General features: G+C 41.9%; 2 protein-coding genes across 12 annotated transcripts in view; one reads left to right on the top strand and one right to left on the bottom strand.

Annotated features, from left to right (window-relative positions):
- The window catches only part of LOC139636912 (uncharacterized), a 123538-nt gene that overhangs the window by 88824 nt on the left and 22471 nt on the right, over positions 1 to 12243 (bottom strand). The window lies entirely within an intron of this gene.
- On the top strand, positions 1500 to 12028 carry LOC139636917 (caspase recruitment domain-containing protein 8-like). Of its 2 annotated transcripts, none has more exons than XM_071505348.1 (16): positions 1500 to 1533; positions 2117 to 2286; positions 2820 to 2999; positions 3202 to 3366; positions 3775 to 4524; positions 4613 to 4736; positions 5067 to 5122; positions 5254 to 5299; positions 5461 to 5531; positions 6370 to 6425; positions 6852 to 7066; positions 7166 to 7431; positions 8255 to 8368; positions 8718 to 8859; positions 9089 to 9169; positions 9969 to 12028. In XM_071505348.1, exons 5-16 carry the CDS (start codon positions 4477 to 4479, stop codon positions 10271 to 10273), a joined length of 1524 nt encoding a protein of 507 aa, XP_071361449.1. In that variant the 5' UTR covers positions 1500 to 1533; positions 2117 to 2286; positions 2820 to 2999; positions 3202 to 3366; positions 3775 to 4476; the 3' UTR covers positions 10274 to 12028. The 2 variants fall into 2 exon arrangements, with proteins under 2 accessions (XP_071361449.1, XP_071361450.1); XM_071505349.1 differs by having other exon boundaries at positions 10077 to 12028.

The raw sequence follows: 12243 nt of genomic DNA on the forward strand, positions 1-12243 counted from the left end.
CTCAGTCCTCATGGGTACGTTTTTCTTTGGATAGTTTCTTCTTGTACAAATGCTGCAACGCTGCTTCCCCACTCACACATCTGCCACTCATCACCTGTGTCTTACTTTAATGCCTTTCCTGTGATAATGCCCCACTTACAGTAGTATTACCATACTTTTATCTATTAAATTCAGTATATATACGTCTGCCATATGTTGCCACCCCTCAAAAATTCTTGCCCCCCTCTCGCCACCCCATAAATATTTTTCTAGATCCGCCCCTGTTCAGGGGCCAGAGTCAGTTTTTAAATGGCAGCATCACCTACTGCTGAAATCAACCACATCACAACCGGAATCACTGTTTAATTCACTGGCACATGAAGTATTGAGGGTAGAAGTACCAGGGCTGGAAGTGAGCCGGTCCGGTCGGGTCCGGTCCGGGACTGCGACACTAACAGGTTCAGTGTCGGTTCGCAGCAGCAGGAGCAGGGGGAGCGGCTGCCTGCTGGAGCCCGAAGTCAGACCCCCCCCCCCCTGCCCCCCCCCCGGTGGTCTCCTATGAGCCTTCCAGACCCGCAGCTCTACGTTTACTGTCATTCCGTTCATTGCAAAATGTCCCAAATAACACCAGCAGCAGAATAATCAGCTGTGCTTCATGTTGTCTGGTTCAGCTCCAGCAGCTGCAACGAGCCGCGTGTGCGTGACTGCGCATGCGCGTCCACTTCCGAAACACAGCGGTTGCCGAGGGGATCGATGCGTTTGATTTATTGTATTGGGACGTTTGATTTTTCCACAAAGCACCGGCAAGAATCTAAAACTACCTCCAGCCCTGCAGTTACGTCTGTTTAAACCAAATCAGCTGATCAGCTCTGACAGGTGCACTGCTACTGAACACAGTGGATGAGGAGGGAGATAAAACATGGAATATTGATGTTTGATTAAAAGCAAATTATTAGAAAACAAATTCCACACTTGCCTTCATAATACATCGGAATATAATCTACAGCCTTCAAACTGAGACACGGGGCTGGGGCAGGTGCGCTCAGGTGCGCCACAGTCTGGAGGCAGTTATCATGGCGCAGGCAGGTTACAACCTGCTGCCCAGTTTCCTCACCTGGTGTCGAGAGTCGGAATCATAAATCACCACAGAAAGTCTTCACATCATTTTCGATTCAGTGCGATTTACGTCTCCGAATAAACGTCCATAAACACAAATGCTCCTCATAACTCAGAGTTTTCTTCAGTGTCAAAGTCATTCAGCTGCCACAGCTTCAAGTGGTTCAGAGCAAACAGGAATTCTGTGTTTGGCAACAAACATAAGCTAAAATAAATGATCCCACAAAATAACTCGAGTCCCATATTGAAGCTCACATTAGGCGGACAAATAAAAATCCACTGACACTGAAATAAAAAGATGCTCGGGCGAGTTCAAGGCTGTGACTGTTGCCAAGCAACAGCCTCTGCTGAAGGGAGGAGGGAGGAGGAGGGAGGAGGAGGAGGGAGGAGTTCGATGATGAAAAGTGAAAGAAGAAGCGGACCATGAGCTGTGAGGAGGTAAGATCAGAATAATGTTCATAATGAATCCTAAAGTTGTTTCAGGTGATGTTTTTTAGATGTGAGGTGTCGATTTGAGTCAGTAAACTAAGGTAAGAGGACAGGAGAGGGAGAGAGGAGGAATACTTCCTCAGTTTTGGGAAGTATATTGACTGTCACCGCCCTGAAAACTCTGTTATGTCATTAAATTCTGAGGCTTTCCCCTGAAACGCGGGCTGCTTCCCGTCAGTGAAGGTGTCTCTCCCCTGCTCCCAGCCTTCACCACCCGAACCCAGCCCGGTCCGTGTGATCCAGTGCCGAGGCTTCCCGCTAGGTTACAAGGCTCAGATGGAGAATATGAACATTTATCAGACTGACAGTTTGTCACAGTGGATCATCATGGTGCCTGAGAGCTAATTTGAAAATGGGGAGAACAATGAAATAAAAAAGCGGTGAAGGAACCAGTTCAGAGTTTAGGACAAAGAAGTCATGAAGGCAGAGGCAGGACAAATGTTATTATAGTGCTGTTATTACTTCATTATCATTGTCTTGCTTTGTATAATCATGTGTTTTTTCATTTGAGTGTTTCTAATCAACTCCCCAGACCAGAAGCCAGAAGATGAGTGAGTGTGGAAGGAAGGAGGAGGAGCAGCCAGCGTCTCCACCCAACAGATCTGTGTCTGGATCATCTGACTCAGCATCTGACTCAAGGCCTGATTCATTGTCTCATGAATATTCACACCCCAGCGATGGACCTGGATCCTCAGACAGACCGTAAGCTCACACTCTTCACGCTGAAAGCTCAAACTAACTGAGCCCCAGGCAAAGTGAGAACCGTTCCCAGATCTGCCCCTTTAACGGGATCCTCACCAAAATGTAGTGGGTTCCTCCCCGGACCATACCACATCCCTCCACCAAGTCTGACACAAACTGGTGCTGTAGTTTTTGTGTAACCCTGCTGACAAACACACAAAGAAACAGACGCAGGCGAGAACATAACGTCCTCGGTGGAGGGAACGAAGGTCTTCACCTTCAGATGGAACGTGGCATCAATACGATTATTGCAAATCAGATGTTTAGTGCATTACATTAAAATGATCTCAGGCAGATTGTGTGAGCTTTGTGTTGATGAGAAGTGAGATGAGAAGCTCAATGCCACTTTCATGTCTCTATTAATAGGAAACTACCTTCAGGAGATGGTTAGCTTAGCTTAGCACAAAGACTGAAAACAAGGGGAAACACTTAGCCTGTCTCTGTCCCGTCAGCAACTGTAAATGTACTGTAACTAATTCATTCTGTAATTACAGAGCTCCTCCTCATGAACCGTCAGATGATGAGTGGAAGCAGCTGGAATCAGAACTGGAAATGCGTTTCTCAGAGCTTAGAGTGGAGGAGCAACCAGAGTCTCCACCTGACAGACCTATCTCTGCGACAGCTGGACGGACTGATTCACACCCCACTGATCAACCTGGATCCTCAAAAGCACAGTAAGATCACACTGTTCATGCTGTAAACGTGCCCATTAAAATAAACTGAGGTAGACTGTGTAACCTTTGTGTTGATGAACACGTTGGATGTTGGATGAGAAGTTGGAAGCACAAAGACTGAAAACAAGGGGAAACACTTAGCCTGTCTCTGTCCCGTCAGCAACTGTTAATGTACTGTAACTAATTCATTCTGTAATTACAGAGCTCCTCCTCATGAACCGTCAGATGATGAGTCGGAAGACGTGTCATCAAGACTGAGTTGCGGTTCTTGTATTGAAGAGATGGAACCAGAGTCTCCACCTGACAGTCCTAACTCTGCATGGACTGATTCACGCCCCACTGATGAACCTGGATCCTCATACAGCCTGTAAGATCACACTCTTCATGCTGTAAACGTGCCCATTAAAATAAACTGAGCCTCAGGTAAAGTAGTTTTACATTAAAATGATGTTGATGAAGACAAGAGAGTTGGATGAGAAGTTAGATAAGAAGCTCAATACCACTTTCATGTCTGTACAATTAATAGGAAACTACCTTCAGGAGATGGTTAGCTTAGCTTAGCTTAGCTTAGCTTAGCACAAAGACTGAAAACTGGTGGTGATTGTTTGTTCATGTCAAAGCAACAACAATACAGTACAACACTATCTACAGTTTGAATGTGCACCAATTTTGCTGCTGGTTTTTGTCTGACAGGTTAATATCTGCTCAGCCCACACATGTATGTACAGTATGTTATTGCCTGTCATGTTAACTTTCTTTTAATGTGCTGTTTTAGGTTTCTGGGTGACGCAGCGTATTCATCATACAGTTATCATTGCGGTAGCCGACAAAGGAGAACCTGGAAGCACGACAAAGAGACAGGCGAGTAGCAAGGGAAGATCAGTTTACTTGTCCAAGAAAACAGGCAGAGTCAAAACCAGGAGATAAGAATCAGGCAAACAAATCCGACAAGGAGCAGGTAGGTATTCGTAGTCCAAGAAAGGCAAAACAGGGTCAGAGCAGGAAGGCAGTACTGGGAAATGCTGGAAAGCTTGGCAACGTAGAACACAAGCGAATCTGACAGGGAACAAATGAAAATGGACTGGTATATATACTGAGGAACTAATGAGCAAATGGACTGCAGGTGAGGAGGAGATGGGCGGGGAAACCCAGGTGAGGGAAATGAGTAGATTGTATGGCAGGGAGGGAAGGCAGGATCTGAAATGACAGGAGAGTTAGTGACGTGACATGGAACCAAAATAAAAACAAACTAAAGAGTTAATGTAGCTATGTTACAGTTACTATGCAGGTAAGTGAAGAACATGTATGTAACACAGATTTGGGTGAACTGAACCTTTAAGGATTCAGGAAGCTCCTCACCTTTGTCTATGTGAAGCCTGACGTGACCACGTTGTTTTTCAGAAATGCCTTTGTTCAATGTCTTTTTATTTCATAATGTCATTTTTGTGACTCTAACTTTTATTTCCCATCACTTTTCATGACAGGGATAGCGAATTCCCCAGAACGGCCTGAGGAGAGTTTAAAAGTACGGACATTGAATGTTTTTATTCACTCCACAGCACATAATTAGAAGTTATGTTTTGAGACTAATTGTATGCCTTTTTCAATTCCAGCCCCTATTAATTCCAAAAAAAAGAAGGGGAGGAAGAACAGCAAAACCAAAGTCAGGTGCACTCTTTGTGGGAGGAAACAAGAGAGGGGCGGCACCCACGAGGTTCCGTTCCTTCATGTCGAGAGGTTGGTAGCTAGTTACTGGTGACTGGATCGTCAGAAATGTGAGAGTACACGGAAGGTGTCGGAAAGCCAACACCTTTTTAAAGTGTTCCCAGAATTTTATATCCAGTCTTGTTGATTTCAGTCGTGATCCTTAAACTGAGGACGCTCCTCAGCTGCTGTTCATGTGTGTGAAGCCATGAGATTTTCTCTCATTGGCCGAAATCTTCGTGTTTACAGTAAAATAGATGATTACATCTAAAAATCCACTTGTTTTTTTTTAAATGTCTTTGATTTTATTATGGTATTTTTGTGACTCTAACTTTTATTTCCTGTCACTTTTCATGTCGGAAGTGTCAAAACTATTCTCCAAGTCTTCACCACATCAGGCATCAGTGAATCCAGAATCAGTGAGGCCTTCTCAGCATTGCAATTTGCAATGCTGAGAAGGCATTGCATTTATTGCATTTATTCAATTCATAGCAAATAACTGTTATAATAATATATAATAATAATAATTTTGTGCCTTTCTGAATTCTAGATGGAAGGTCTTATGGAAGAACCCATTGCTGCAGGTGTAAACTTTGGTAAGAAAAAAATATTCTTACCAAAAAAATATGTTGGAGTTTTAGTGGACTTTGTTCTTATTCCACTGTAACCAGTACTATTAAAATAGACTTAATATTTTCTTATTTCATCATGGATATTTTGAACACCAACTATTATTTCTTGTCAATTCTCGTGACAGCGTTGAAAGCACCACCGGCTCTAAAAGCAGCAAAGCTTGAATCATCTGGTGACGAGACCGATGGGATGAAGGTGAGTTGATGGACAGTTTCAAGGCAGATAACACACCATATAAAAAACCATTGCTCCACTAAATGAAAAATATCAAAGCTTAAAGTATTAAATGAAATGAAATCCTATTATATATTTTAGGTGTTTATAATATTTGTTCACATCTTTATTGTAACTGTTTTTATTTAAGATATCTGACTTGCAGTATTTGCTTTTGCTTTATCTTTCTTCTTCTTATTACAGTGCATCTTGCATCATTCATTCTATTTGGCAATAAACCTGAATCTGATTCTGTTTAAGGAAACAAATTGCAGTTAGAAATGTTGCAGCGACATCACCAGTTATCACCATCACCATACATCATGCAGCCAGAAGCAACTTTTCTTTTTGTGTGTGCTTTTCGTCCCAGCTGTTGTTGGTCTGGATTCAGACTAAAGCTGAACTGGACGAACACGTGTGGTTTGCTCAGATGTGTTGACAAGCCTCTGTTTTACAGTTGTACTGTAGCTTTTATGTCTTTATCTCCATTTCACACTCACCTGATAGGGGCTAAATCAACCAATCAACGTGTTCAACATGCGTCAGCTCCTCTTACGAGGGTCTGTAATGAAAGTGAACTTCCGTGACCTGTGGTTACCCATAATGCCCCTCTCTGCATCGGTTTGATGACGGTTATTTGTATCTTAGGAGAAGCACAACTTCAGCTTTAGTTGCACCATGTTTTATTCCTGTCATCAGTATTTTCAAATGTCCTGTCTGACCTGATATAACGTACTTAATTAAATATGTATCGCTTCATAATCCACAACTACAAGTTGTTGTGTTCTAAAAACTAATTTTGTGCTTTTCTGAAATCCAGGGCCCATCGTGTTTCATTCCTGACGTGTTAAATGAACGTGGAAACATCTCTTACAGGTAATTAGACCAGAAAATAACAAACTATAGTTTCATCTGTTTTAATGGTTCTCTCTGAAATTGCTGCATGAATTGGTTTTTAATTACCTGAGTGGACAGGTTAATGCAGCGTTGATGACTGCATATGAAATCCAGTACACTGTGATGGACGGTTTGTCCTCAAACACAGAAGTAGTTGTGTGAAGCATAAACAAAAGAGACGGATGGAAAAGCTGAAACCTCACCACACCTCCACACACCCTGATAATCTGTGAAGGGGGCGAGCTCGTCGGTTTGTCTGTTTGTTTGATGTTTTTATCACTAAAGGATCAGTGAATGAAGTGGGTCCTGCTGAATTGTTAGCACGGAGCGCTGCAGTCACCTGTATGTAGGTGATAAAAGGGCCAAAAACGTGTCACATTCCTTGAACAGTTCTCTATCACACAGGTTCAGTATCCCAGGCCCAGGTGTGTTCCAGTGTGATTTGACTAAACTGAGGTTTACTATGACTCGGGACGGGGAGTTGTCATACAGGGTCATCCAGTGGGATGAGGATCTCCTCCTCTCATCTGGAAAGACGCCTGCAGGTCTACTGTTTAACATCAAGTGTTCTGAGGATGCTGTCTCTCAGCTGCACTTCCCACACTGTGAAAAAGAACTTGGTAACTATGTGCTTTTTTTAAACCCTTAATGTGTAATAATTTGTTTAAATGGAGTTAAAAGGACTTTGAAGTGGTGCTGACGACTCTTTGTATTCACAGACCCGTTCTCTGAAGGCCTGTCAGTTGTCCACATCAGTGATGATGGAATGAACATCCTTGAGCCGCAGGAAATAACACGGACCCATGTGGTTGTGGACGTCCCTCACCTCTCTGCCTTTGGCCTGGTTTGGGAAATCATCAAAAGGCTTCTAAACATCGGGAAACCAATAATTGGCCAAGTTCTGCTGTTTCACCAACCAACGTACACAAGGAAAAGCCGGAAACTCTACGTGTTTCTACTGCCAGATAACGTCCCTGTGCGGGAGGTAAAAGCTTTTCCAATTACTTATCAAAATTCTGGATTTCAGTCAGTGACACTTTCCTCTGTACTTGTTATCAAGGTTCGTTATTCTGTAATAAGACCATATCAAATCAATTGAGAAAATGTTCCTGCTTTATTGAAAGGTTCCATATTTCACACTTCTTCTGTGTTTTATCTGAAGTGTTGATCTCCATCAGAAGATATATTTGTGGTTTAAGAACCAAAAACCATCTCAATGTAATATTACATCTCCTCTCTCAGGCTTCTCTCTGGAGCTCTAGTAACAACAGGTCAGTCAGCCAATCAGAGGAGAGGATCTGAGCCTCTCTTCTGATTGATCTAATAAAAATTCAGCAGATTTCAGGTAAACACTCAGAAAAAAACAAATCCTGCAAGCTTGGATGGTGGGTCCAGGTGGGCGGGGCTGCTTTGTTGTGACATCACAAAGTTCTAGAAGTCCTGACGGCTGGTTTTAAGGCTCAGTTTCTGAATACAGGCTGTGTGCATTTCTCTGTGGACTGAGGCTTTGATACTTTCAACAGTATTAATATAGAACCTAGACCTGCTTTATAACCACAAACACATGGACCTCTACCTTAATACTGGATGGAGCTTTAATGGGAAACTTTTCTCACTATAACAACATATAAGTTTATCCTCTTATATCTGAAAACTTTCTTCTTATTATACAAGTGAAATAAAATAATAAAATGGTGTTTTTCTATCAAGAAAACTTTCTTGCTCAAACTGAATTATTTTGTTGTATTTACTCTTGTCGCGGGATAATGAAACCACTGTTTAATAAAAATGTTGTAAATCTCCTGAAGGTGAAAGGACAACAGGAAGAAGCTGAGTACATTGTGACCCCTTCCACCTGTGACCTTATTAGAGGTCAAACGTACAGTCTGGAGTGTTCTGAGGCTTATAGAGTACAACCTGCGGTGAGTCTGTGAAATACAACTTGGGGCTTTTTATTTGAAATGGTTACAGCAAGATTAAAATAACACTATGACCAATTATACTGTTCATATCAATATAATAATATAATGTAAAGTGTTAGTGCCAAAGAACAAGGGTCAATGGGGACTACAACTCAGTCACATGGCATTCGGCTGACCATTGGTGGAATTATGATCACTCACTCACTCACTCACTCACCCACTCACTCAGGTGACCAACACGTTTCAGATTACACAGCCATTTATTTCAGTGTAAAAAATACAGCTTTAACTTTACATGTTTGCTTAATATATGGTGAAGTAACCATGAGACTTTCTTACTGATTTACAGAGTGCACCATTTAACTTCAAGTATGGACCAAATTACCACCCAACTTTTGAGATTCTGATCAAAGCAAGCGAAGAGGGAGCGACTGTGATAGTCCGAGACCAAGAGAAGAGAAGCATCTGGGAGTATTACATTGAACTAACTGGTACCCATTATTCATTCACACATGTGAACCTTCATGACTGCTTTAATTCACACCATTCATCTTTTGTTCTGCATTTAACTGCTCATGTTTTTCACCGGAGTGCAGGACCTGTGCCTCCAAAAGGTTATAGATAATATGCATATATGCTATTTAGTTTCCTGCCCCAAAATTAATTGATCAGAAAATCAAACTGTACACTTCACTGTTTTGTCATTTGTTTCTGGTTCAGGTTTAAAACCAGCCTCAAGCTCAACTTCCCCGTCAATCGAACCCCCGACCGGTGAACCAGCCCTGCCTCCAGTAGAAGAAGGTGAGCTACACCAGTCAGTCCCAGCAGGTCTGATTCCTGCTTTCATCTCTGAATATGCACCTTGCTCACTTCACGTAATTAATAACATCAGAGCTTTTATTGTGTTAGCAGGATTAATTGATTCAGAGTTAATATTGATGCGGACACACCAGTCCAAATTGTGCTCAACGTCTTAACAAATCTCTGCATTTTCTTTCATAAAGTGATTTAATTTCCCTACATGTGATTAATGATTTTTCTTGTATTATATCAAACTAAATCATTTGTTCTCGGTTCAGGTTCAGTTTCATCCTCCACTCTCCTGTCTAACCAGCCTGCAGCCAATCAGAATCAGTTTTATTGCCATGTAGGTTTTCACAGACAAGGAATTTGTTCTGGTGTTTGGTGCAAAACAGTAACGTAGGACGAAGGAAAAGAGTATAAACAAGAGTGAGAACAAGGAACCAGCCTCACTCCCTGCACCAGCTGGAGGAGGAGAAGGAGATGAGCAACACTGTGTTCAGATTACCTACAAACTCCCAGGTTGTTCCCCGTCAGTAAGAGGGAAACATTAATACTTTTCATTCAATTCAAAATACTTGACTCCGTCCTCGAGGGACAAACAGAAATACACACAGACAGTTTGACAATGTGGACGATCTTAGAGTGAAAATACAGAAGGATTAATTTAGATTTGAAAGTGCTGAGAGCTGGTGAACCTTTAACACCATCAGTAAGTTGATCGTATTTGTGTGCAGCATTGCGGCTAAATGCAGCATCAGCCTGCTTGGTTCTGACTGCATGTTCTACCACGTTCCAGATCTTGATCCAAGTGGGGAAAATCTACCAAGGAGGGGGGAGGAAGAGGAGAAGCTGTTCTCTGTCCGGACAGAGTTTATTGACAGGGTGTCCACTTCTGTCCTGAAAGATCTGCAGGATGTGCTTCTGCAAAAGCGCGTCATCAACAACAGAGAACTGGAGTCAATCCCAGCAATACCCAGGGCGGACAAAGCACGAGAGCTGATCGACATGGTGCTAAGAAAAGGAAATGGGGCTTGTGGACTTCTGATCGATACCTTCTGTGAGGTGGATCCATTTCTTTCTGCACAGCTGGACTTAAAGTGAAACAAAAGTAATGCATTTGGCGAGGCTTGAAAAATGTAAAGCACACAGGCTCATTACTGAGGAGGCAGAGACGTGTTTTTGAAATCAATTCAATATTTTATTGGAAAAGTCAAGGAGATGAGATAACAGGGACATGGGAACAAAAAGCGGCTGGTGAACCACCTCTGTTATGGGGCATTAAAGACCTCCTCTGATGAAAATCAAGTGTTAAACCTTGTTTACATGTCCAACATATCATTTGAGAAATAATCAGTCAACACCGTGACTGATTATGAGTCTCATAAACACACATTCAGACAATCAGGGATTCATAGGGAACCAATCCTGTTGACTTGTTGGGACGGGGGCGGGGCCAAATAAACTTGAAAGCCTTGTTAGTACAGAGAGCCAGAGTTAGCATTAGCACAACCACTATCACTGTGTCAGCCACTGCCAGTTACAAGCTCACAAACAGCATAACCCAATAAAAGATGCTAACTACGCTAACTGTCCCAATCCGTCTGCTAGTCTCTGATTCTGTTCTCAACAGCCTCCTCATCTGAGTCTGGGTCTGACTGAGGCTCCAACATGAGGCTGAGTCTCTCTGATGTTTCCTCCTCTAACCAAGGCCTGAACCAGGTTTCTCAATCAGGAAGTCAGAGTAGATGAGCTTCAGACCAGTTTTAATTTTTTTTTCACTATTTATGTGGGATAACCATGTTAAATCATAGCAGATGATTTTTACAGTGTTTAAAACATGTCTGAAGGGGAACTTTAACAGGTCTCTGTAGGTGGGCAGGTCAACAACAGGATGTAGAGTTCAGCAGCATCCAAATGACACCAGGCACAACAAGGGACAGGAACCAGAAAGAGGATGAACATAGGCCAGCAGGTGCCTGATATTACCTGGTCCTGATGAGGGAGTTGGCTGGAGGAGGAGTCTTTTTTATTTTACTTATTTGCCCTGAGTAAGGAACACTGCCCATTACCTGGATTTGTCAAGTATACTGTAGATTTTATATGACACATTTTATGTATCAGTGTAAACGTATGTGGAATTTAAACTGATCTTACATATCAGTTTAAGTTTAATCAAATGTCTGTTAAATATATTTTTATAAAAGGGAGATTTTCTATTTTCTATTTTTTATTCTAAGATATTTTTCTATGTATTTTTTATGGTTTTAAAATACATACATACAAACATAATCTTGAATGTAAAATATGTTTGTGTGTAACACATGGAGTATATTCTGTAATTGTTCCATCGGTCTATTCTGTGCTGCAGGTTCCAAGTCATTTTAGACATTACAAAGACATGTCTGGATTTTCTGTTCTTGTTACCTCTTTGTTTTGTTGTGACAGTGATGACTGAATATATCCAGCATGATGATCTCCTCCTTCTCTCTGCCTCACAAGAGTAAATGAAAGAATAAATATATTTTTTAAAATATTTTTCCTCTCATCTCGTCCCTCCACTGTTTCCATTGGTGTCAACTGGGGGGTGGGTTAACTTTATCAGTCATTTTAAGAGCAGGAGCACTGACTGCTGTTTATTATTGTATTGCAAAGTGTCAACCTTGAGGTAGCATTGCATAATATTTGAGTTTTTACAGTCTGTGACTATAAAGTTAAAAGCTGAAGTTACATATAATAAACAGTAGGCGGAGATAATAACTTTCAAACTGGCTCAGGTAACTCCTCTGCTCAAAAACCCTCACTTGCTCATGTGGAGAACCTGTCTCACTACTTCCATTCTTATCTAAGCGATAGAAAGGGCAGTTTTTAAGCAGGTCTCTGAATTTCTATCAATAACAATCTCCTCAATCCACACCAGTCAGGCTTTAAGAGTGACCACTCCACTGAAACGGCCTTGTCAGTCCTCAGTTTTTATCTTGCTGGAGCTGTCAGCAGCCTTCAGTACAGTGAACCACTGCATCTTGCTATCTGTACTCTCCAACATGGGCATCTTGGGCAAAGCCCTTTCTTGG

This window comes from Trachinotus anak, unplaced genomic scaffold, assembly GCF_046630095.1.
Source record: "Trachinotus anak isolate AG129_WGS33_773 ecotype Australia unplaced genomic scaffold, CSIRO_AGI_Tana_v1 ptg000019l, whole genome shotgun sequence".
Classification (NCBI taxonomy): domain Eukaryota; kingdom Metazoa; phylum Chordata; class Actinopteri; order Carangiformes; family Carangidae; genus Trachinotus; species Trachinotus anak.

Bases quoted from the DNA above. Each gene is read 5' to 3' on its own strand.
- LOC139636917 (XM_071505348.1), top strand. From the start codon at position 4,477: ATGACAGGGATAGCGAATTCCCCAGAACGGCCTGAGGAGAGTTTAAAA. The intron at 8,369-8,717 runs GTGAGTCTGTGA...ACTGATTTACAG, and splicing joins CTTATAGAGTACAACCTGCG to AGTGCACCATTTAACTTCAA. The intron at 8,860-9,088 runs GTACCCATTATT...TTTCTGGTTCAG, and splicing joins GTATTACATTGAACTAACTG to GTTTAAAACCAGCCTCAAGC.